Below are 26,702 nucleotides of genomic sequence, written 5' to 3'. Positions count from 1 at the left end.
CGCCCTTGTTTCGCGGCAAGATCCATTTGTCCTCGGGCATTGTGCACGCAAATTCCATGCAAATCGCGCGAAACATCTCACAGACTCCCCAGCGTAATTTAGTCGCCTCGACACACTCCCTGGAGCTCTCGCCGAGTTTCCTGTTTGTAACAGGATTTCGGCTAACCCGCTTTCGTCTAATGACGGAATCGCAAATTCACTCTGGACCGAGACTTTCGTCGAGTGATATTTGCATTAGTTTTCGGAATTTTTTCAGTGGTTTGAATATTTTAGTGGTATTTTTTCCTTGTAAAATAAATAATAGGTACGAAAATACAGGAATTTATAATGTTGCTAATTATTAAAAGAAAAACAAAGGAAAATAGATTTTACAACTTATTTGGATTTTTTACAAAAAACTGTTCTATAATAAAATATAGTTTTAATCTTCAACTTATTCATGCAATTAAGTAAATTTAAATATATTTTTCATGGTTTGGATAAACAGAAATAATAATTTTATCATTCATAATTCATAATTTTATCAAAAAATTCAATTAACATAAATGAAATATTTTCAATATTATCAGCATTTTTGAAGGAATACATATTTAAGAACTGGAATGTTTTTAGGGAAATAATTGAGCAATGTTTTTTTAACGCAACATCATTATTTTGAGAAACGTTTTTTGCACCACATTTATCAACTCTATAGCTATTTCGAGCGTGTGACACCCACAACAGGAAATAAAAATGGCGGCACAAAGTAGTAGTGCGCCGGCGAGAAAGAATTACTTTCGCTTAACGTCCGCTAAAATGTTGAAAAACGACGGCGAGGCGACCAAGTGAATTTTTATCTCGACGCCGCTCGTTGTGTTTATTTTAACTGCGCATTTACGGCATCTTAAGGGAACGTTAGAATGTCACGCTCTCCATCATCGCGGACTTTTGTCCCGGCAGGACGAACGTGCATGCAAAACTTGTTCATTGCCGTTGAAACGGACTGCCGACGCACTTCATCTGCTAAATGCGGCTCGTGATAAAGAGCCGTGCATTATTTTCAAGTGCTCTCCCTCGCACGCAAATACAATTTACGACCGCGCCTATTTACTGGAAAAAATTGCGGAATTCATCGGGTGAAACATGCGCTCGCCCGCTTGCAAATCTCGCCAGCAATAATGTGTGGTGTGTGGCTGCGTGTGAATTCCGCCAGTGGAGAGAGAGACGCAAAGAGAAATCTAATATTTTTGATATTCAACTGGTAATTTTATTTTATTTTGGAATCAAATGAGGCCCAAATTTTATGTTTTCCGTCAAAATCACGGTAAGCAAAGATTCTCTTAAAGTTTTGAAACAGGTTTTCTCTCTCCCTGCTAAAAATATTATTTTTAACTCGGAGAAAAGTCATTATAACAATAACCAAAAAAAGCACATGTTCTGTTTTAACCGGAACAACTGCCCCCGAGTTTCAATTTATTTGGTGGGAAATTTTCAGCACCTGGTTCAATACGAATGGAGTCGTCATTAGTGCACAAACAGCTTAGAAAATATAATAAAATCATAAATGTTTTTGACGGAATTGTTGTTAGAATTTTCATTTTATAAAATTTTGAAATTAGGGCTTAAATTTCTTAATATTCTAAATTAATAAACGTTTTTATGACTATTTTTTTGTCTTGATCACTGTTTGCGCCTCTCTATGTTGCATGCACCCGCGGGCAGATTGCGATCCGCAACAAGCTCTGGTCAGTGGAGTATGCCATTAATCGCGACACGAGCGCGTCACTTTCAGCGCAGGGATGCACTCGGTCGGAATTGTATCGTTTGAGGTGAGAGCCGCTTGATTATTACCAAAGGGGGTGGACGTGCGGCTGGCACCAGGTTGCACTGCTGCTCTGGTTGCATATATCGTGCACGGCGATCGGCCCATTATTCAACGTCCGCACCACGTGCCACAGGACATTTTTGCAGATTAATCATCTCACGACGCGCAGCCCCCGAGCCCGACCTAATCAATCGACTGATCTAAAAATGGAAAATGTCTGTGGTTGGAGCGACGAAACGTTGTGCGTCATCAGTATAGACTGATCAATTTTTCAGATTTTTCAATTTTTTGCACAAGCGCCAATTAATATCGATAAATTGTAATTAATTGTCGGAGATAATTTTTAATTTACTTATTTAAAGCTTTTCAGATTATAACATTTAAACAAATTCTATTCAAATTGTTATAAATGAACTTTGACTGGTTTTAGGGTTTTCATCAAAATAACAGTGAAAATTTTGTGGCGTCCCACAGGGTGATGCTCGGAATTTAAATTAAGTTTAATGACCTGTTCGTAGAAGTTGCGCGGCGTCATTAGTGAGTTAATAGCAGCCAGTGCACGCGAATCGTAGTAATAATGTACAGAATAGAAGAGAGCGAACTAGTTTCCCGACTGCAGACGCGGCCACTTAGCAATCAGCCCGTGAGCGATATTTAAATTACAGAGCGCGCTCGGCGTTTAATTGTTCCTAAAATTCGCTGTAAATTAGCAGCTGCATATTCGCTGCGCATAAGAAAGGCGGTTAATTGGGTTTGGCAGCTAAAGACAAAAAAAGAAAACGAGAGAGGCGAGAGAGAAAAGCGACAGAAAAGCGCGGGTAATGAGGGATTAATACCGCTCTAATTGCATTTTTTTTATGCTGTACTTCTGACGACGATTCGCTCGATTACTATTTTGTGCTCATGTATTTTAATCAAGTCAACAGAAAGATGTCATTGTTGAAGTTGAAGAGGTCAAAGTTTTATTTAAAAAATAATATAATAAATAAGAAACATGTTTATATCTATTAATGGTTGGATTTTATTTAAAAAAAAAGGATTTGGCCTTCAAAAGCGAAATAATTGAAATTTCATCAAAATTTCCAGTTAATCTTGCAAACGAATAAAATTTGAACTTTTTGCCAAAAAAATTTATATCATTGAACTTTCAGAAGAAAAATAAAATGTGCAGATACATGAACTTTTCTAGTTTAAGTAATTGTGCTGGCACATAAACAGAATTTTTCTCTCTCTTGAACTTTATTTATTGTCAGCGATTGTCAGTATTTCATTTTCCAACCTATCTGATAAAATATTACTTTTACCTCTGAAAAATCTGCGCTGTCAATCCAGCTAGCTTTAGTTGGGCCCTGATTGTGCATCACAAGCGCGTGAATATTCATGCGAAAGAGGCAACGCAGCAGCTCTTTAAGCCGTGAAAAATGGCGCCGGAGCTGCCTGTGAATATTTCACGCTCAAATATTCCCCGCGGTCTTTCTATCCAGAACGAATAAATACGTTCTCGCACTTGGCGCTGAGCGTGCAAAAAATAAATTTCCGCCACGTTTGAACGTGACTGGAGCGATTTTTCAAAAGTGGTCGGTTTTAGCCGTACCACTTCTCTTTGGCGCGCCTGGAAAAGTGTGGTGACCAATTATTATCGTCGGCGACAATAAAATCGTCCCGCGTGTTTTATTGCGCCCGAGCTTCGCGATTTCAGTCCCAAGCAAGATTTTTATGTCCAACGAAATGCTTTTAAAAGTGTACTACAGTGAAATTTTATTACGGTACAAAAGTGCATTCGGCGAGGCCGTAAAAATTTTGATATCGTTCCTCCAAATGGTCTTTTATATATTATGCAACTTTCTTTGCTATCTCTATTGGTGTTTAAAATGTTTTATTGGTCGTTTCGATCTGATAGCTGAGGAAACTACTTGACCAAATGAACAAAATATGATATTAAAATGTACACAATTTCTATTGTGTTACAATTGTGAATTTATTTAAACAATAGAGGAGAACAATTTTGGAATACAAGTTTAAATTTTATAAAATTGAATTAATTTAACTCTGTTATTCATGAAAAAAAAATTATTCTGTTTGTCACAATCACTTTCCGCTATCCAGAGATATCAATTTTGAATGATGCAAAAGTCTAACTTTAGCACTACATAAAAAATTACCAAAATTGGTTTGTTGTCAGAAAGCATCTCTTCCGCATCGTTGAACGCGTGTTGACATAAATTGGAAAAAATAATAGGCATCGCGTCAACCAACCGTTGCGAATGACGAATAAACAAAACAAAATTTCCCTGCAGCAACTACCGAGCTTTTACCGAGAACTCACGGGCGAATTTGATTATTATTCTCTATTATCAGAGGCGGAAAGGAAAGAGGAACAGAGGGAATAAAAAATGATAAAGGAGTGCACCGTCCAATGAAAGGCCGGTTCGTCGGAACAAAAGGGGGAACGGAAGCAAACTTTTCCTCCGAATGCAAATTTTTTAAAACCCAGTCTTGAAAAATTATACACGGTGACGTCAAAAGTAATTTCGGCTTGTCTCGGCCTGCAAGAAGCCATCATCGTGCCTAAATAATTACCAGAAAGGGAAGAAGACAAGCTGAGTTAGAGCAGCCCAAGAGAGGTAAATAATAATAAACTGCCGGCCACTTTTTTCCGTCGAGACAAGCAAAACGTGAGCGCGCCGCTTTTTGTGCATGAAATATGGGTGCTGAGATATTAGTGCCGAGTCGGAAATTTGTCTCGCTCTTTTCTTTCCACCTGCTTCCTACCATTCCACCCCGGCGACGAAATGGCAAAGTTTGGCCGCGGCGTGCCTTGCAAATTTTATTAACACCGGGAAAGAAAGTTTCAGTAATTGCAGAGCAGAAGCGCGAAAAAGCAGCCTGGTAATTGCTTTGAAAAGCTGCTCCTGATTTTACCCCTTAATTTCAAGCCTTTGAACTTTTTCTTCGGTCTCCAAATTAATATATTAAATATAAAATAATTAAAAAAAATTCCAAAGGAAACGATTGGCCAAAATAGTTATTTTTATGAAGAGTATCTATTTTGTTATAGAAGGTATGTTAAGTCATGAATAGCCTCTTATTTTATTAAAATTAAAGTGTGTAAAATATCTTTTTTTTATTAATAGAAATTCATCGAAGTCTATAAAAATTCCATTTTTTATTAATTTCTTTTGGCTTGTGGTGAGAGAATAAATCGAACGAATGGAATAAATATTTGAGAGTGAGCATTGAGTTTTGACCCTCCATTTTTTTTTAATACTTTCATATTAGAATAAAATCCATCTAAACACTAATTATTAATGAAAGCCTGCTAAAATGAAAAAAAACTTTGCGGTCATTCTTGTTTATTGTGTTCTTTATCCCAGGTATTTGGCACAAAGCGAGCAAGCCTTGAAACTCCACCTACATAAAAAATCACAATGACACTTAATTGTACATTCGAGCCTTATTATGCCAACAAAGGTCCCGAATTCCCCGAAGTCCAGGTTAACAGCATAATAGCAACAAAGGCCGCTCCACCCTTCTCCGAAGCATCGGCGGCAAGGGTGCAATTTTCTCGGCGCAACGGGGGTTGCTTTTCCACCACTTTCTACTGAGAATGACACGCACTGCCCGTTCCACGAATCGGACGGCGAGAATTCGAAAAGCGCAGGTGAGACTGTGGCCGGCCAGCGACAAAGGGGTGAGTTTAAGGGTTGAAAACTCTCGCAGGATCAATTTGGTCATTATGGACGTGTTGTGCGTGTATATCGTGCGGGGGCAAACGGCATTGCCGCCGCCGCCGCATAAACGACAGGATAATGAACTTTTTCGATGCGAGGCCATTAACGGCGTGGCAAATCCCTTTATTGTGGCCGGCGTTGAATTTATGCGTGAGGCGAGGAGGAGTTAATTGCCTCGCAGGACAAATAAACAGCAAGGCATGCGATCTATTTCAACGCTCAAACTTGCCTGCTGGATGATTTGCATGCCAAATTAAACGGTTTCAGAGGCAAAATTAATTGCCTGTGGGCTGCGACGCGTATACCGGTGGTGGCAGCCAACGTGAAAGGTGAAGAGTCAAGTGATAATTCAGTTTCGCTCGAAAGATAATTACTCTTGCTCGAGAACTAAAATTAATTTTCTTCGCTTGGATCTTTAGAATGAAGGAAAACGTCAATAACAAAATTGGGTCGGATAATTTTGTCTCAGAAAAACATTTCCCAAAAAAATTTTGAAAAAAAATGCAACCTTCTTTACGTCAAAGAGTTTAAATCAATAAGTATTTTTCTGTGTAACAAATTGATTATTTAGAGGCGTAGAAATTTTAAAAAATTTTCCAACACAGCCATGTAAATATTTAAATGTTCGAGTTAATTATTCAAATAAAAATCGAAAAAATTGCCTATGTTTCTCATTATATTTTTTTTCTTTTCATGGATTAGTGCTGGAAACATCTCGTTTTTTTTTTGCATACATTTTTTGCATCAGTTTTTTTTTATTTAGTTGAGAAATTGAAAAAACGGGCGGAACTCGTGATGATAAAAAATCAATGTAAATTTTGTATTTCATTTTTTTCCAAATATTTCTTTAATCTGAACGCACATCCGTAGGCAGCACCTACTTAGTTTTTAATTGTAAGTTAAATTGCGTCCATTGTGCTCGGTCCGAGGGGTCACGTGGTCTCAGTCACGATTATCACGCCCGTGTGTTTTCCCTGCGCTGTAGTATAGCGTCGAGCTTGGTCGCTTTTTATTGCCCGCTATTTACTGCATGAAATTTGAATAATTACATTTCCCAGCGCAGCAACCGGCAAAAGTGCACCGCGGCACGAAATTTAACACACGCGCCTGTATGCAAATGCACGTGCGGCGACGCCAAACAAAAAACCGCCGGTCTGTCTAATTCGAGCACGTTTGGTTTCTCGCACACAAATGCCAGGTCTGTGCAGCCGTTGCGCTGAAATGAATGCAAATAAACAAGAGAACACGACATGCACTGGCACCGGCGGCAAAAATAAAAGCCAGTCAGTTTATTAGCGACACAAACGAATTCGTTTAAGCGTTCCGCTGCAGAACTATTTTTATTTTCACGTCCGAACTCGTCCGTGTCTTGCAAAAAGTGGGGCTGTTTTGCATGAATTTGCAGGACTGGTATAAATTTGGATGGTTTTAGTTTCAGACTTTTCCAACTGAATAAATATTTCAGTAAAAAGTTTTTTCATTAAAAATTATTAATAACTAAATTTGAAACAATTTGAAAAATTAATATCTGGACTGGGAGACCTAAAAGGAAAGTTACTTTTTTAAGCATTTACAAACTATAAGTTAAGCTTGTGTTACATAAAATTACTAAAAAATAAAAATATAAAATAATTTTATTCATAATTATTTAACTTCCAAAGTTTTTAAAATATCATTTTACCAATTATATAAAGAAATTATACAAAAATTAATAAAATATTAAATAATCATATATGCAATTAAAATTGTGATATTAAATGTAATAATTAAGTTTTATGAAAATCAACGATAGTTTAATTTTTTTAATATTTTTTTATCCCTTTATTCACAAATGATTAGTTTTCAGAACAACGAACTTTTTATCTTTTGAAATCCTCAAACCATTTGTATATATGAATCAAAAAGCTTGTAATTGTCAATAAGAATACAGGAGAAAAAAAATGTACTCACCAAGAACGTCCAGATCGTTGGGTGCTCCACTAGACCCTTTGAAGCTGATGTCGTGTCCTCGCAGGAAGTCCTCGACGGCTCGGTAGTCGATGGTCGCCTGGTTGGCGGTTGGCTTGGCCTCGAGCTTGGTGTTGCCGGCCCGGCTGCGGATTTCGCGTTCGATTTCACAAATTTGTTTCTTCATCAACATTATGGTTGGGTTGGCGTCGCCGGGAACGGTCGGCGGGGGCACCGAGTCTTCGCCGTCGCTCGCGTGGCCCGAGGAAAGGCCGTCCTCGAGGACCGGCATGCTGCCGTAGAGACGGCCTCCGCCGCTCGAGTGCATCGACCCTTCGTTCTCGAGGGACACCTCACTCTCAATATCATTGGAGTCGCAGTCGGTCGTCTCGGGAGAGAGGGTGAAGTTGCGCGAGTGGCCTACCTGAAGTCCGATCTGTCGACAAATAGGAAGTTTGTGAGAAAGATTAATTTTAATCAAATAAAATCTATTCTAAAATACTTTACTCGCTACAAGAATAATTTCTGAAGTATTTGCAAATTTTAGTGAAAAACTCAATCTAATGTTTCATTAATTTCAATTAAATTTGCAAAAGATGAAACTTTAAATGGTTGGTGCATTTAAATTTAACAAATCATTCAAATATCTGCAGGGCCGTGGGAATTTAATCATAAATAAACTTCAGAACAACTTCAGAATCAAGTGACACAATAGATAATCATGCAATGAATCAAAATTAAAATCACTGCCAACATTGATTACAAAACACAAATGACTAGAGCATGCAAATTAATTGAATCCTGAAAAGTGATTTCGTATTTCAATTTTGCTAAATCAGCTTTGACGGACTTCAATTACAATCATGGATAAACTGATAACAGCAACTACTCGCGTCATATAAAATTAATGCTGCAAGTGGCAAATATTTAATGGCAGTGGAAATTGCTTGACAAGCTGTGGTTCGATCGAGAGAAGATTCTCTTCGACGCGCAGCTGCCGTTTGTTCAATGGGCTTTTAATTAAAACCGAAATGGTATTTACCCTTGCGATGTCTAATTAATATTCATAAGCATGAATGGGTTGCAGACAAATCGCGGCCGGCCCATTATCTGACCCGCAATATAATGAGACGTTTAAAGCCATCGGCATTATGCGCGTGTGATGCGTTCCAAAATATTTCAAACGCGCAGCAGAAATGGTAAAGCTGCTGACGGTCGAGCTGAATTTGCGGCTCTCGGCATTGATGGGAATTTGTGGGCCGGATTTGGCGTGTGCGTGTAACATGCAAATTTCACAATGCAGTAAACAACAAAATGTGAACCAGAGAAGATAAAGTCAGTGAAATTGAAAATGATAGCAAACAAGGCTTTTAATGGAAGTAAAACACATACTCGAAAACCGATTTTCGCTCGACGGATAATGGAATCAAACAAATGTCAACATACCCAATTTTCCAGAATTGGTAATTAGTTTGAAGAGCATATAAAATTATAACGATGGTCCGATATTTCTGGTTTGAGCAAAAATGATTTTAAATATTTGTATTGCTATGTATGAAATGTGGGTACTTTTATTAGTGGGTTAACTTTCATTTTATTTACAAGTTAACTCCATGGTTAAGATGAAATTTAAAAAAAAAATTTGTTTGGTAATTGATAATCCAAAAAATTTCATTAAAATAATAATTTATCTTTCGTATAACCTATTGTTGGAGATCAAGATACACATTTCAACATTAAAATAAATTACCTACAACACATACATTTTCCAAAATAAAAAGGAAGACATTACGAAACATATTATAACAGTGGTCCAGTGTTTTCTCAATTTCCAAAAATACAATCGATTCAAAATATTTTGCAGCAAATTCTACCAAAGTGCTTGCAACAAAAAGGCAAAATAGTGCATGCGCTACAACAAAACTCTCAGGCAAACTGAAAGAAAATAACTTTTCCAAATCTGGTGTGCAAGCGAGACGACAGAAATTTTTGTTTTTTCGGCCGATGGGGCTTCTCGGACTGACCTCGGTTTCCGCCAGATCCTCGTCAGCGTGGTTCGACGTGATTTCCAACTCCTGGGTGAGCAGACTCTGCGTCCGGTTGGGCGAGATGGCCTCCGAGATGGCGCTGACCGGTTCTTCGGTGTCTCTCAGTGATATGAGGTCAGGGGTGCCTCCGGACTTTCGCGTTCGGGGGGACGAAGTTGGGGGCGGCTCTTCGCTGGGGCCGTCTTTGGCCGCGAGTCGCTGGCCCACGTACGAGTTTCCCGCCTGTCGGTGCAGGTTGTAGTCGAGCTCGGCGAAGTCAACCTCGATGGGCAGCGGCGAACTCGGCTTGAAGAATTCCTCGAGCACTTTGCGCGTCTCGGAAAACTCGTACAAATAGTCAAAAGCCGCGTTCGCAGAGTCGCTCGGGAACAGCTTCGGACTCTCCTGCTTTTCCTCCTCCTGCAGCGTGAAAGGAATTTTTTCGTTTTTTTTTTCTTATACTTTGCACGCAGTGAGCCTTGTTAGTAGCTTTTATATGTTACAAAATTTTAATGATCTGCGTGAGAGATAGACGCATCCATCGCTTTTTTTAGAGAACAATCCGTCTCTCTTTTTGCCTTTTTGCGCATCAACTTGTTACACTAATGGGCGAGGGCGAATAACAAAGGCGCTGGTAGTGCAAAATGGGCGGATTCTCGTCAAGCTCCGCTTGATGTGAATTTACATATTATTTTGCTTGGAAACTGTTTACTCTCAAAATGGCATTGTGTTACTCTTAAGGAGAAGAAAGAGTTTTAAGACGTTGCTCTACATTGGTACTTTAAACTTTACAAGGACGTGAATCCGATTAGCATAATTTTTAATCAAAAAATTTGACTGAATTTAATTAGAATCAATGCTTTAATTTATACATTATTGATTTCTTTATTGCAAAAAATTTATTTGCAAGAACTTATAGCTCCATGTGAGGAGCTAGACTTGTAACAAATAAATAAATATCTTTTTTAATAATAACAAAATTCATTTAATGTTTTTCCTGGTTGGGGTTGATGTCCAATTCGCGGCAAGTGTGAGTGAACTGAGTAAAATTCAACCTCAAAAGCGCAAAAACAATCCATTCCGGTCAAAATGAAAGAGATAGAGAGAGGAACAGAGAAGTGCGAGTTTTCTTACCTCGTCGTCGTCTTCGTCCTTAGACAGGACGCGCTGCGGGAAGCCGGGCCTGGGCGGGAACACGGAGGGCGAGGAGAGCAGGGATTGTGCGCTGGGCAGGCCCGAGATGAGCGGCCCCGTCGGCGTCTGCTGCTGCTGGCTGCTGGGCGAGTCGGACAACTGGCGCGGGCCGTAGCGCCGCGGGGAGCCCTCGTACTCGGCGATGGGCAGGCCTCCTATCACCCGCGGCGCTCTCGACCTCTCAGGGGACAAAGGGTCAGTGTCTGCATCCGATCCGCTTGGACCAAGAACCTGCAATCGCCAAAAATTACAAAATTATTTCAGATTTAATTTATATAATTAACCTTTTTAGTCATTTCTTTTTTCAAAATACTGAAATTTTTTGACGATTTGATAACTATTAATTTTCATATTTTCAAGCTCCAAGAAATCATCCTGCATCCTTCCAAAATATAAAATATTAAAAAAGAGTTTGAAGTAGGTAAAAATTTGATGCGGCGAAAGAGGTCTTTTTGATCTTGAATTTTAGCTCAATCTTTGCCTTTTTTCCCAAACAATTCAATGTTTAGTCCCAACAATCATTGTTTTTCTATAAAATTTTGTGTATCAATTGGAAAAAAAATAACAAAAGTTTGTTAGAAAATAATAAATCTTCAACTAATCTTCTTAAATTTGGATTTAAAAAAACTAACAATAAGTGATAAGAACAAATACCGTCAACCTAGGCTCACTGCGGCGGATGGGGTATTTTTGATCTCCGAAGTTTTATTAAAATTCTTGCTAGTGGTGGTGCCGTTTTGTCCGAAAATTCATTTTCACTTCAAATAAATTGTTTTCAATTTTCCACTATTGAATGTAAACCATGTGATGTAAAAATTTGGACAAATAAACAACAAACAACAATAAAAATATTTACTCATTAAAAGTACAATTAATCATTTTTTTAAACATCCTCTATTTTAAGAGGAATGATTAAATGAATTAAAGAAATAACTAAGACATTATTCTTTGATATGAAAACTGAGGAAAGAATGAAGGACGAAAAAGAAAGATCAATTATAATTATATGTTTACTTTTTGACAGCTCGCGTGGTTCTAGATTATTGAAATAAATTGTGCAATATTTAAACAGCATTGAAAGAAAAAAGGCACACTTCGGGGAAAACAATGTTTTCAAAAGATATTCGGCTCCGTCTTTTCCTTTATCAAAGCAAATCATTCTTCTGTTTTTTTATATAATATATATACGACCCTATATTGCCGCCCACGCAGATATCGCGATAGCGAAATTGACTCAAAACAGCACAAAAGAAAGAGGTCTGCAAAAATAAATTCGTAATTTGTCGGCAGCATTCAAGTCGCGAGTAAAAAAGGGCGGCTCTTTGTCAGCCAGAGTAGTGGTATTGTGGGGACTGAGTCCCCTTTTTAATTGCTTTGACCTTGACCCAGCTTGACCCTGACCTACCCCACCTCAACCCTGACCTGCCCCTAACCTACCCCACCCTGACCCTGACCTACCCCACCCTGACCCTGACCTACCCCACTATGATCTTGACCTACCATGCCCTGACCTTGATAATTGACCTTGATTGCATAATGATTCACGCATCAAATTTATTATTTCGCAATAACTAATTACCCCCGCCACTTTACTGGCATTGCAAAATTGAAATTAACCCATTTCATGCAATCACCAGTGTCGTGACGTAACTTTCCCTTTGAGAGAGTCAAATGCTGACCTAATTTCGAAAGATGATCATCAAATTTTAGTTTCGCAATAACTAATTACCCCCGCCACTTTAGTGGCATTGCACAATTGAAATTAACCCATATCATGCAGTCACCAGTGACGTCACATCGTGACGTAACTTTCCCTCCGGCGACAGAGTCGGCGACAGAGTCGACTCCTTCCTGACCTACTTTCGAAATGTGCTCATCAATTTTCTCCGTGAGAGATGGAGCCAAACCGTCCTATAATAAAAATTGAATTAGCTCGTGCGCAGTGAAAGAGAGAACGGTCAGCAGCACACGTGGCCCGCCGCTGCCGCCCGAGCGAGAGCGAAAGAGCGTCAGCTCTTTCGATCATAAGGTTGATATCACATTTGATCATCAAAACTCAATGCACAAAACGAGAATCAATCCACGAAAACGAGGATCAATCCACGAAAACGAGGATCAATCCACGAAAACGAGGATCAATCCACGAAAACGAGGATCAATCCACGAAAACGAGGATCAATCCACGAAAACGAGGATCAATCCACGAAAACGAGGATCAATCCACGAAAACGAGGATCAATCCACGAAAACGAGGATCAATCCACGAAAACGAGGATCAATCCACGAAAACGAGGATCAATCCACGAAAACGAGGATCAATCCACGAAAACGAGAATCAATCCACGAAAACGAGGATCAATCCACGAAAACGAAAATCAATCCACTAAAACAAGTATCAATCTAAATAAACCTCCACAATCTCCTATATATGGGATACGTCTTTCAGCTAATATTATTGTAAGTTATCCTATTTTCAGGTTTAATTATTATAAATGAAAATCATTGTTTATATTTTATATTTTTGTGTTATTTATTGTGTGATATATCTTTCATTATACACCAATACACAAATTTGCCAGGTGCCGATGGACTTTCACATTCCTCCCACCATTTGGCAAGCCTCACAGGAAACGGCACAAACCTGAGAGAGGAGGTAGGTGGGGATTAAATTCGAAACCCTCTCACCTAACGAGCCTAGAGTCAGTTGAGTCGTTTGACAAATAGGCAGCACTTTGAGGCGCCTCTGACAAGTATCGAATCCGCGATCTTTAGATCACGAGACCGACTAGGCTGATATTTGTATTTTACAAACATGTATATTTTACTTTAATATTAAGAGTACAATTTTTTTTTTCATCATACGGTATTACATTCATTGATTCATTTTTTTTTCGAGGGTTAAATAGGTTGATTATAAATATTATTGTCAGAGTACCATATTGCTTTGTATTAGTTTTAAGATTCCATATATAACAATGCCCTTTTGTTCACATCCTATAGGTCCAGACTTTATTAATGCTGGTATTGTGGATGAGGTCATTGTTTTTTTTTTTTTTTACCTTTTTCAAGATAATATATATTTGTTTTACTTATTTAAATTTTTTTTTATTATTGCGTTTCAATGATTTTTATTTGTTTCTAGATTATCAATAGAGCAATAACTTTTTGTTCAAACATCCTATAGTCCAGACTTTATAAATGCTAGTAAGGGATGAAGGTATTGTCTATTGATAATCAGTTTTTGTTTTTATGATTATATAAATTATATTTTAATTATTCACAACTTCATTTGATGACAGATTTCTCTGTAATGTTTATTTTGTAAGAGATTTCCAAATTTGTTATTTATAAACTCTAAAACCATTTCATCATTGAAAAATGGAGATTGAGTGAATTTTCTTAAGAAATTTTCATATGATCCTCCAGAATGCATGTAAAATAAAAATAAAGCAGCGTATATTCCGCATAAGTTTGAATAATTAGATTGTATTTTAACATTGTTTTTGGTTAGCCTCGTACTATTATGCTGCATAAATTTATAATGATTTTGTACAATAGGCAAGGATAAGGAATCAAAATAATAACAATGTTTATTTTTTGAAATGAATATTGAAATCCAATGTAAGCCACTCTGGGTGTGATCTTGAGTATTCGAAATTACATAGCATGGGAGTTTATCGCATTTTATTTTATCACTCGGAAATACTTGTCCGCCTATGCAAGAAATTAATTCCGAAAGTTCAATAGAATTCATCGCACTTAAAGTGAAATTACAATCAAGACAACTTGAGTTATTATTAATATAATATAAACGAGACTCTCAAATATCTTTATAAAATCCATAAGCAATGTTGACTGTTCAAAGACAAATTGAGGACTGGTGGTGGTGTCTTTTATACCTTTAAGTTTCTAGAAAAACTTCACCCGAATGGGTAATATTAACTGTTTGAGGTGTTTCTCCTATTATAATAACTGAAAGAGCATTAGCTAGTGCAGTTTTGAATTTAAAATCTAATGTTAATGTTCCTGTGTTGACTTGCTCAATATTAGTTCCGTTATTATCACCTCCAAATATTTCTGAGAGTATGAAAAATCCGTTATTGAATTTATCAACAGACCAGCCATTAGTTTTACTATCAACCAAACCACAGTTTGCCAATACGTATCTGTACAGTTCATTTGTTTCTTTGCTTGCAAAGTCAAAATTTAATTTTTGTGAAGGATAACTTAAGCCGTTCACAGATATGTTATAGTCAATTAAGGAATGGTGTTTAAATGTATGAGGAGAGGTTGCGAAAGATCCATTTAAACTTGCTTGCTCTATAAAACAAATATAAAGCCTCGTTGGAAGGTGGTTTAAAAATACATTAGGAATACTGATTTGCATTGATTGAGCAGGAATAATTTGTTGTTTAATGGTGGTTTTTACTATGGGAAGTTTATAATTTTTGGTTTTTAAAATTTCCAAGTGTGACAAAATAATTTCACTATCAATTTTTAAATGCTTTACAATTAATGATGCATCTAGGATTTCAAGTTTTACACCGGCAACTTTCGACATTAAAACAAAATCACTTGAGCTGGGAATCAGCTTCAAGGCAAGCGAGCAACCCACGGGAAGAGGTTTATTTTGTTGAAAAAGCTCACTATGGATTTTACCCACAAATGTATGCTCCTTCGACAATGCAATCCAATTATCTCTTAAAAGAAGAGCTGCTCCAATAAAATCATCATGATCTCCAGCATTATCCTCTATATACCCTTCAGTAATTAATGAACTATCTTTCAAATCGAAATCGTAATTTAAAAAATTACTAATGTAGGCTTTAGTGGGATATAGCCCGGCATACTGTGATATCTGTGTATTATTTATAGAAACCAAACAATCGGAAAATAAACTGGAAAGTACATTGTTTACAGGCGAAACCATATTTGAGCTATCAGCGAGAAAGGCTGCCAGTTTTGTGCCATCACTATTTGTGACTTTCACTTTAACCGACAGGTAGCTATCTTTTAAACTGATGTAATTATCGGTTTGGGCGTTAATGTAAAAATCAAGTGGACCTGAAAAAGTGGCAGGAGCTAAACTCTTGTACCGAACATAATATCCCTGCTCCAAGGTGTTATTGACAGGCCGATCGTCAAACAAATTAAGATAATCGGGAATTGCGACACGTCTCATTTTGAATTGAAAATATCAAACTTAGTTCTGCGCTCAGGACGAATTTTACCAACTCTTCCCTCTTTAGACTGCTTACGAACTCTAGTCCCAAAATCTCTTGCGCGCATATTTATACTTTCATGCATTGGCTCTCGCTCATACATTGATTCTCGCTCATAGTCCATTTCTTCCATTGGATTTCTTTCGCGCATGTTTTGCATATAGCTAAAGTCGTTTGTCATTTCCCTTTTAAGCATTTTGACACTCGGCGCAAATAGCGGAGTGATCGGGAACAATACCGTCGGAACGTTCGACATAAGACCGTTATTTGTCGCTGGTCCAGCATAATAGTTAGTAAAACCAGCACCTTGCTGAAAGTATCTAACGTAATACTCATTTTTATACATTTTTCTTTAGATGCAAACAAATTACAGTCTCAGAATCGCCTTTAAATTTAATTAATTCCCCAGTATGTGATTTAATACTTATTTTTATTCTACTCAGATAAAAGTTGTTCAATGGTAAATAAATCGGTTGCTCAATACTTTCACTTGTGGAATTAGTTTTGTTCAACTGAGCGGTCACAAGTAGCAACTGTGACTCAAGGTTTGAAACTATTGAATGCGCGATGATATCGCAATATATATAGGCAACTGAAGACGTTTCCTTTTCATCAATGGGTGGTAAAATAACGGAAACTGCTGCAACAGTGTAATTACTTGACAGATCCAAACTTCTTGCTAGGCACGCTGTGAAATCGTTTGCCTTGTTACCGGGAAAAATTTCTTTGCACGTGTTACTTATCAAATAGACGTATTGTGACATTTTTTAATCTTCAAGGACTAAAACCATTTCATTGGGGTACATCAATCCTTCAATTACCACTCCTTTAGAGTCTTTGACTTCATACATGGGAATGTATCGTTTATATACAATTTTATCAACTTGGAAAATCTCATCACTGAAATTACGAGTGTATCCTTTTTCAAATGTCTGTTTAATAATTGAAAGTCTTACGAAATCACCAATTTTAAATTTAGGGGCTTTTCTTTTCATTTCTAACTTGTTTTTATAGAGGTTGATAAAAACCTGCTTTTGATCTGCCTTTGATTTGATTTTAATTGGTGCAAATTTGGTTGCCTTTTGCTCTGTATTATTGTATGCATTAACAATGGAATCAAGCATATCAATATAAGTTTTAGTATCCGCGTGAGCCATGTAACGATAGATTCGTTTTTTCAAATGCAAAATGAAATTTTCCGCCAAAAAACTTTTTTTCTCGCTCCTAGCAAATATTAATTTTACGCCATTTTCTTTCATAAATTTCTGGTAAATCTTTGCAGTAAACTCGCCTCCAGCATCTGTGTACCAATACAATCCGGGTGATTTTGCTCTTTTAAACACTAACTTGGTTGCCCTTATAACTTCCTCTGGTTTTTTCGATTTAATCGGGACAACATATCCCATCCTTGTAAATCCATCAATCACACAAAGTAAAAACTTTGTACCCTGGTTAAACCTAGATATTTTACTCATGTCTGCCAAATCCGCAAAAAGCCAGTAATTCTTTTGAGGAACAAACATGTAATTGGTTTTAAATTTTTTATTTCTCGGATAAAACATTGTGTACGATTTTTTCTTGTGGAGCCATTTTTTAATATCCTCCATTTTGTAATGATCTTTAAACTTTTTAATCAGTTGGTTTGCTGAGGTAAAAGACGTAGAACTGTGAGGATCAAAATAAGCTCTGGTTAAATCCCTATTCATTTTTAATAGCGATAATTAATCCAGTTATAATCGTTTATGCTTGAGTAATGCGGTTCAAATTCAAAAGTACGTGTAAGTTCTTCTCCGTAACCTTCTTGATCACTGAATGTAGATTGACTCGAATTGTAATGTTCTTTATTGGTTTCTTTTTCCATGGCCTGCTCAAAATTTTTAAAACCAGGCAAGTTCTTGATAGATTTTTTGCTAACATACTCTTTTAAGAATTCAGCAATACTACTTTCCCCTATTTGTCTCCCATTTATGTATACATAATTATCATCATACTTAATTTCATTCGATTGAGTAATCACATCATTAAACAAATTAATTGCTTTATTCCTATAAGACTGAGGAACAATTTCAAAAATATTAGTTCTTGTATCATCCATTGAAATTTGTTGGCTTTCATTAGAATGAGTACTTTGAAAGTCATCATCAGACATATCATCATTATTAGCTTCTCTAGGTTTTTCAACATTGCTAAATTTTGTAATAATTAATGGTCTTCTTCTTCTTTCACTTTCCTCCAAATGGCGTTGGTAAACATTATTGTAATTCTGAAATTTTTCTCTTTTTGACATTGATTTACTTTTTGCAATTTTACCCAATTGAGTTTTGATTTTTTTATCGTCTGACGGTAGAAGTGATTGGAGTTGTTCCCGACTAATCAAATACATGTCTTTACTTTGGTTCATATTTGGCTTTTTAAAACTTCAACAATCAAACGTGTAACAATAGGAAGAAGAAAATGAGTTAAAAATCCAGAACCGTATTTAATTATTGTTTTTTTCTTCCTCTCCCAACAACCTTTAGATGCTAGATCTCTTATTAAGCTTTGGTATTTCCTCAAACACTCCTTTTCACCTGAATCAATTTCAAAGGTTCCTGCTAATAAATTAACAGCAACTTCACAGACGGCGTCGATTTCGCTACGAGAAGCAAGTTCGAAAAATCTAACTTTATCTTTAATATTATCAGAATTCAATAATTCAATGAGGTGCTCAATGCGCGAAGTGCTCATTGTAAGTGTCAAGTGATATCATGTCCCCTGTATTTATATTCTCTTCAACAAAAACACGTGGGCAATCTTCAAAAATATTAGAAACAAGGCGGCATAAAGGATGTGTTTTTTGATGATAATCAATTAATATGAACCCATAAGGACAGCTCATTGCTCGGTTACAGGCACTCATAAAGAATTTGTATTTATCAGGCATCATTTGCAGCCCCAGGGTACGGATTTGTTGCCTGTCACGCACATTGTTCGTTAGAATCATATAGGTTGAATTTAAACTTGTAGTTCTAATATTGCTTCCATTTGCAAAAAGATTTTGCGAAATAAATATTACACTCATATTGTGATGATGGATATACTTGGTAAACAAAAGTGATACAATTTCATTTTTCTGTGCAAAATCAAGCATATCATCAATTATGATAAGTCTTTTACAATTTGGGCTTTCTTCTAAATTATCAATAATTCCTTTGTGAAATTTTATTTTTTTAACTTTTTTAAATTCGTCAAATGCTTTTTGATAAATCGAATAGCAATAAACAACTTCGTCAATTTTTTTATCTGTCATTTCATTTAAATTGCGTAAGATATTCAAAACAATCTGCGATTTTCCCGATTGGGAGGGGCCGCAGATCATTAATCCAAAAGGAACTCTGAATTTAAAAGGCATTGCTATCTGTGAACTGACTCCAAACGGGTTTAAAACAATCCTTTTATACCTTAAATCAACCAAGACCTTATGATCGAAAGAGCTGACGCTCTTTCGCTCTCGCTCGGGCGGCAGCGGCGGGCCACGTGTGCTGCTGACCGTTCTCTCTTTCACTGCGCACGAGCTAATTCAATTTTTATTATAGGACGGTTTGGCTCCATCTCTCACGGAGAAAATTGATGAGCACATTTCGAAAGTAGGTCAGGAAGGAGTCGACTCTGTCGCCGACTCTGTCGCCGGAGGGAAAGTTACGTCACGATGTGACGTCACTGGTGACTGCATGATATGGGTTAATTTCAATTGTGCAATGCCACTAAAGTGGCGGGGGTAATAAGTTATTGCGAAACTAAAATTTGATGATCATCTTTCGAAATTAGGTCAGCATTTGACTCTCTCAAAGGGAAAGTTACGTCACGACACTGGTGATTGCATGAAATGGGTTAATTTCAATTTTGCAATGCCAGTAAAGTGGCGGGGGTAATTAGTTATTGCGAAATAATAAATTTGATGCGTGAATCATTATGCAATCAAGGTCAATTATCAAGGTCAGGGCATGGTAGGTCAAGATCATAGTGGGGTAGGTCAGGGTCAGGGTGGGGTAGGTCAGGGTCAGGGTGGGGTAGGTCAGGGTGGTCAAGGTCAAGCTGGGGTCAAGGTCAAAGCAATTAAAAAGGGGACTCAGTCCCCACAATACCACTACTAGCCAGAGTGAAGGCGGGGGAAACAAATTCGATTGCCTGTTTTCTTTCTCCGGCAGCGACGATGCTGGCGAAAAAGCTAGTTAGCCAGTCCGTCTCCATCACCGACAGCGAGATGCGAATTCGTCGTTTTCTTGGGCAAAAACCGCGTGTTTGTTTCTCAAAGGACGGCCCTATCTCACAATGGCACAAAGGACGTCACCGACCAATGGCCCAGATTTTGACCGAAATTGACATCGGCCCCTCTTTGTGTTTGGTACTGTGGTGTAGAAAGAGTATGGAATGCGGTGTTTTGCGGGCACAATGCAAAAATCAATAAAAACGGCGGCCCACACGCGAATCATATTTTTCGGACACGCCATACAGGAGGAAAAAAACTGCTCGAGCACTACATCACGTGATCTTTTTCCTCTTAATTTCTTTTCTCACTCGAGACAGCAAATCGCTTCGCCAACCAGCGGCTCAAATATTTGCACCGCGTGATTCCGGCTTTGATTCGGTGATTGCTTACTTGCTGACTTGCTCGCTCATTAATTGCATCTATACAGGCGGCAGTGTGTGACTGGGTGTGTTTATCGAGCACACGTTCGCCGAGTAAATAAACCGCTGACACTTGCCGGCGCGCGGCGAAAGTTGTAGGATGGCGCTCAAAAAAAGGTGATCGAGAGCTGGTTTGCGGTTTAAGTGTCTAGTTTCAAAAGTGAAACGCGTGATTTTCTGTCTGGTAGACAAAAGCAGACACTTTTGGCTTAAAATAGTTATTATACTCTTTGAAATATTAATTGCCAAGAAATTTGGGTTTGATTCATGGTTGATCGTTGTATTTCTCAACTTCACTTTGAAGGTTCTGACACAATAACATTCACAGCATTTAAAGAATAATCATAATAACAAAAAAGACTAATCAAGGCGAGCAAATATTCTTCAAAGTTTCGACTTATTATAACTAACAATATGCTCGTGGAAATATTTATTTATAAAATTATTATTTAATAGATTTTAACATTTTAATTTCAAAATAATGTGTTTGAAAATAAAAATTAAATAATCATAATAAATATAGATTAATTAACTAATTTAATTTTACAATGTATAATATATATGTAAAAAATTAAAAATTATTGTGTAAAATACTTGATTTACATTAAACTTAATATAAATTAAATCAAGATTTAAAATTTTTTGAACTGTATAACAACAAATGACCATGAAGATTTAAAGACTTTAACAATCTTCATTGAAAAATCCAGTAATTTTACCAAAATAAAGGATTTAATGATCACTGAGTTGGACAATTTTTAATTTTTGGCTTTAGTTAAAGAACTGAAAAACGGCCAAAAGATAAATTATTTACAATTCTGAATAATTATTAGGCTCGAAAGCAATAATTTTAGAAAAAAGGGTTAAAAAATGAGATGATACTGTAAAAAGTTGTAAATCTGACCTTGAAAAAGTCTGCCGGTGGCCTGTGATAAGCCGGCGGAGTGTCCCGGCCGGTGGAGCTGGAGCCTGAGTCGTCTTCGTGGTGGCGGCTGCTCTGGTGCGCTCGGCTGTGGTGCTGCGGCTGTTCGAGACAGTCGCCGATGTCGTCAAAGACGACCACCTCAGCCGCCCCAGGGGTGGTTGGCGCCTCGTACACGACCGGCTGCTGCTGCTGCTGGCCGCCGGCTCTGAACCTCGACGCGTCCGACACTCGCCTGATCGAACGCACCTCCGTTGAGAACACCGTCTCGGTCACCATTTCCAGCGGCGGCTGCGCGTGCGTCGACCGCCTGCCGCGGCCCCCGCCGCCGCCGCGCACTTCCCACACGCCGCCTCGGCCACCGCTGCCCAGAGAGGCCTGCAAACCAAAAGAAGGCAGTTATTGTATTGTTAGACGCCGGATTATGGCTTATTCTCGTGTTGCATTCACGACCGATAAGTCGTTCCTAACCCGTGAGAAACTAAATGCTTATGGTTGGGACAAGTCTGGATTATTTCTTATTTCCGATTAAAACAACTTAATGCATAGCTTTATTATTTGATGGATCGGATGCAGATTGAATTATTAAATAACGAGCAACAAGAGTAGTAAATTATTTTATTAAATTTAGGGTTTAATAATGTTTAAAAGTTTAATACATACTAATAAATATTCAAATTGAATTATTTAGTTTATTCTTATATTTTTGTTGTTGTTTATTTTCATTTATTAAATTTAAACTTTAAACATCTAATTGATTAAAAGATTTATTTATGACCATATTTTTAACTAACCAGTTAACGTTTGTAACGTTTGTAGGTAAAAATTTTTAAGTTCAATAAATTAATTAATCCATAGTAAAAGACAGATCTTCTGTGCAGAAATTGAAGAGTAGATGGAAAATTGTATCCAAAGAAGAAGGCATTTTTTTAAATTAGATAATGAATGAAGTAATTAATGGATAAGAAAATCATAATCAAATTTTTCCTGGTGACTTACTTTGATTCATTAAGTCTTTATTAATTTCTTTCTACAGTAAAAAATTCTAACGCCAATGTAAAACTTTTGGTTATGGAAATAACAAAATTTTTAATGTTACCGAGAAACCACATAACTGGAATGACTGAAAAAGTTGTCCCGATTTTGCCTAGGTCAGTCCTGCAATGGCTATAATTTAGGGATGAATAAAATTGACGGCTTTGACCTATTCCTCTAGATCAATATTAAATGTACGTTAATAAAGCCAAAATAATTTTTTTCCAAGTTAAAATTTAGGTTTAGAACAACTTATTTCATTATATTGGAGTAAATAAAAACCTACATTTCACCTAATCAGAGAATTTTCACCTTTTTTCAGATTCAAATAGCTACAAATATATAATTTCACCTACCGTGTAAAATTACACATAATTTCAGTAATATTACAACTAAAAAAATTCACCTATAAATAGCCAGAAAATAATTTTTTTATGAAAATAAATTACTTTCTTCCTCCTAAAATCATCCAGCTAAAAATAATAACCTATTGCACATGAGCCTTCTAATAATTTTGCCAAATTTAGATGCCATAACCCTGTAGATATTTTAATAATAAATAGTATAATTTAACATATTACAATGTGAAAATTATTTGAAACTTTAAGAGCATCCAAGCGAAGAAAAAAAAACACTAATTATAATAAGACAAAAAAATGAAATGTCTTTTTGAAACAAAATTGGTCTTAAAATTCAAGTTCATTACCTGAACGGTGCCAACAGCAGCTGCTGCGGCGACAAGGCTGTCGTCCTGGTTGAAGCGTTTGGCGCGTCCGGCCTTGCTCTTGCTCTGCGAGTAGAGTTCTCGTCCACCCGCGATCTCGATGCGTGAGTCGCGGAGGTACTTGATGCGTCCGTTGGGCACCTCGGCGGCAATCGCAGCGGAGGAGGAGGAGGGCGGCGAGCCGCCGCCAGAGGCGGTCGGCGACTCGTCCTGCATGTCGTCGTCCTCCTCTTCGGTCTCCTCGTCGTCAGCGTCAACGAGGCCGTTGAGGTTGGAGGGCGGCGCCGCGTTTGGCGGCGCCAGGTCGTGCTCGTCGGTGCCGCCGCTCATCACCAGCGAAAGCACGCGGTTATCGTTGCAGTCATCGTGCAGCGTGTTCAGGTTCACGTCAGGGTTACTCTGGAGTTTGTTGCCGGTGGCGCCGACGCCGACGCCGCCGACAGCGCTCAGCGTGCTGCCGCCGCTGCGGCACTTCGGGAACAACCGGTTGATGTCCTCGCTGTCGCTACTGCAGTCCAGGTTGTCCAGCAGACTGGTCATGGCACCCTGGCGAGGCCCCTATCGGGCCCAGTCCGCGTGCGCGAACCTGAAACAAACATTTCCAACCACACAATTATAATTTGGATAAATTTTTAACATTTTTTTTATGAAATTTTGTAAATTATCTAAATTGGACAAATATTTGATGTATTTTCAGTTATAAAACTTATTTTACAGAATAATTTCAAATTCAATATGTATTTTTTTACACAAATTCCTATAAAAATATGAAATTTTGAGCATTATTGATAATTAATTTTACTTTCGTATGAATTTTCTGCAAATTATTGAATTTTTTCATAGGCTCGTCTTGATAAATATAAAGAAATTTAAAGCCAATTTCCAATGACGGGGAAGTTTTTAAAAATCTTCAATGAGAAGAAAAGTAACATAATTTGTGTATTTCTCTTTTATAAATAAAATAGAAAAAAATCTTAACATTTAAACCTTTACAATATCTGCAGGATTCTTTCAAGGAAGAAACTCTTCATACAAAATCTGTGCGACTTTTGACATTTAAGAGAGATGAAGCGAAGAGGCACATTTTCGGAGGAAGAACGTAAGTAAGTGGCATTGGGTAAAGTGGAAAGTCTATCAGCCCCCAATTCTCACAGAACGGGTATGAAACAAATTCGCTGTGGCGGCAACAAGTGAAAATGGCTCCCCTCAGGTGAAAAGTCGGCGCCTCGCTTCAATCAAAAGCCGTCGACTTCTGGAGGAAAGAGCAGAGCTGAGTGCAATCGCGGCCAATGACTCGACATTTTCCGCTTTCGCAACCAGCATCTCTCTTTCTCACTCACATTTCTCGCGAGAGTGAGAGAGAGAAAGCAAGGGCGCGATGAAATAAAAAGAAAAGGCCTCGAAATCCAAAAGTCTTTTACGATTGGCAGCCCCTATAAAAATTCTAGCAAGGAAATCTCGGTCGGGCCGATTCTTGAAAGGGGAGCGAAAATAAAAATGAGAAGCACACAATAAGCCCGACTGAGAAAGAATAGAGAAAAAAAATGCCGTCTTTTTTCCTTCTCGAAGTTTTCATCGCTTCTCTCACTCCATATGAATGAGTGATAGATCCACCACCGCAGCAGCAGCGGACGGGAAAAGGGAGGAATCAAAAGTACTTATCCTCGAATAAAGGGTTAAGTACGGCACGGAGCATATCGATCGACGGACCGAACAAGAGGAATCATCATCTCTCTCCGTACGGTTCCATTCAATAAAAGCCGATTTCGATTCCCGGTCGGGGTGCATCTCGATAACAATATAATGCCGCGAGAGAGATTCTGCCGCCAGGGCGAAAATGCTGCTGAAAAGGCTCTTTTTCGACCGAATTGCGCCACGTAATAGAAAGAAATACCAGCGCGGCCGCCTAAATGATTAATGACGAGATCTGATGGAGGGTGACAAAGGAGTTTCGTCGGCTTAATAGAGCGTCAGTTTATAATTGAGCCGTCGGAGGAGGAGCAAAAAAATAACTGAGCCACCAGGGTCTTTGGCTCGAAAAATTTGCCGTCGCCAAATCAATGCGAAAGAAACTTCCCCTGGGCAATCTTGTGTCTCGTTTTTATCTTCTTTGTGCAGTGTGCGCGCGCCGGTCGCTCTCGTTATTCCTGGACGTTCAATTAACTTTTATGACGCTTTTATCTGCCAAAATAATCTCCAGGTTTCTGAGCGAACGAGGAAATACTGGATAAACATAATAAAAATCAGGACCAAAATAAATATTGTTTAAGTCTTCATAAAAATTTTTTGTAAAATATATTTTCATTTCTATCATTTTATTTTTTATTTAATGAATCTTTAAATCCGCAACTACCGGCAACTACATATATTGAAATAAGCAATAATCTTGCATCAATCATTGTAAAATAAATTTTCATAGAGTTCATAATATTTTATTTTTTGATTGATGATTGACGTAAAAACATTTTCTTTTTAAAATTTGATTTTCAATATAAACTATTAATCTAATAGAATACACATTTGAAAGCGCGAGATTTATCTGTAATAATTTTGTAAATATTTCTGAAGATTCCTGATTTTTCTGAGGAGGCTCAAAAAGAGAGGTTCGCGTCAGTAACAGTTGAGGATTCAAAGCAACGTGTGTAAAATTAGTGAATAAAAAAGGCCCGTCACTGCCGATTACTCCCACGGGCCGGATTTTGAGGCGGCACAGAGGGTATTTATATAATTACGGCAGATTTGCAGAGATAAAAAAGAGCTCGTAGGTGGTCGGTTGTCTGTGCTTGGCGGTTGTTCCTTTTTTAGAAAGGCGGTTGTTGGGCTTCCACGCTGACAATTAATTACACGCTATCTGCAGTGACTATGCATAAGCAGCTGCAGCAGTGATTCTTAAACCAAATACAATGGAGATAAGAGGAGAAATAATTTAGGACCATCTAGTTTGAAAATTTAACATATTATATAAATATTTTGGACATTTAAAAAAAAAGAGAAAAAGAGAAGATACAAAACAATTTTAATAGCCCTTTCACCTCATTTCTTTCATGAAGAAAATAATTAATTAATTCTGTTTGCCAGCTTATGATTTATGGCAATAGAATTCTGATAATGACCTGATCAACATGTAACGACAACAATACAGAAACACAATTGTTCTCCTGCCTTTTCAAATCACAATTGCCAATTCATTAATAGTTTTTGCCTGAAGCATTTTTCCTGCGACAAGCACTCTGCGTCAATTTCAAGCGCAATCACCGAGTAAATGACTGAAATTAACTGACAATGGGCACTTACGCCTCTTTTGTTTCAAGTCTCGTTATGTGCGCCAGAGGAAAGGGCCATCCGCGAATGTATATATTATATTTCACTTTTAATTATAAAAGTTTGTTGTGGCGAAATATCGTAATATGAAACAATAGAGAATGGAG

General features: G+C 37.6%; 1 protein-coding gene across 11 annotated transcripts in view; it reads right to left on the bottom strand.

Annotated features, from left to right (window-relative positions):
• LOC132205387 (amyloid-beta A4 precursor protein-binding family A member 2-like) overlaps positions 1 to 26,702 on the bottom strand; it is a 118,433-nt gene that overhangs the window by 23,125 nt on the left and 68,606 nt on the right. For 10 of the 11 annotated variants that reach the window (XM_059634409.1, XM_059634412.1, XM_059634413.1 and 7 more), the window contains exons 4-8: positions 23,257 to 23,860; positions 21,498 to 21,893; positions 10,644 to 10,934; positions 9,507 to 9,929; positions 7,486 to 7,918 (exon numbers count right to left, since the gene is read on the bottom strand). In XM_059634409.1, coding sequence (XP_059490392.1) covers positions 7,486 to 7,918; positions 9,507 to 9,929; positions 10,644 to 10,934; positions 21,498 to 21,893; positions 23,257 to 23,814 — 2,101 coding nt within the window. In that variant the 5' untranslated portion in view covers positions 23,815 to 23,860. The remainder of the gene's footprint in view (positions 1 to 7,485; positions 7,919 to 9,506; positions 9,930 to 10,643; positions 10,935 to 21,497; positions 21,894 to 23,256; positions 23,861 to 26,702) is intronic. The other variant, XM_059634418.1, reaches the window with a different exon arrangement.

This window comes from Neocloeon triangulifer, unplaced genomic scaffold (genome assembly GCF_031216515.1).
Source record: "Neocloeon triangulifer isolate White Clay Creek 2 clone unplaced genomic scaffold, ASM3121651v1 ptg000002l, whole genome shotgun sequence".
Lineage (NCBI taxonomy): Eukaryota > Metazoa > Arthropoda > Insecta > Ephemeroptera > Baetidae > Neocloeon > Neocloeon triangulifer.
This window is presented reverse-complemented; position numbering and strand designations above follow the sequence as displayed.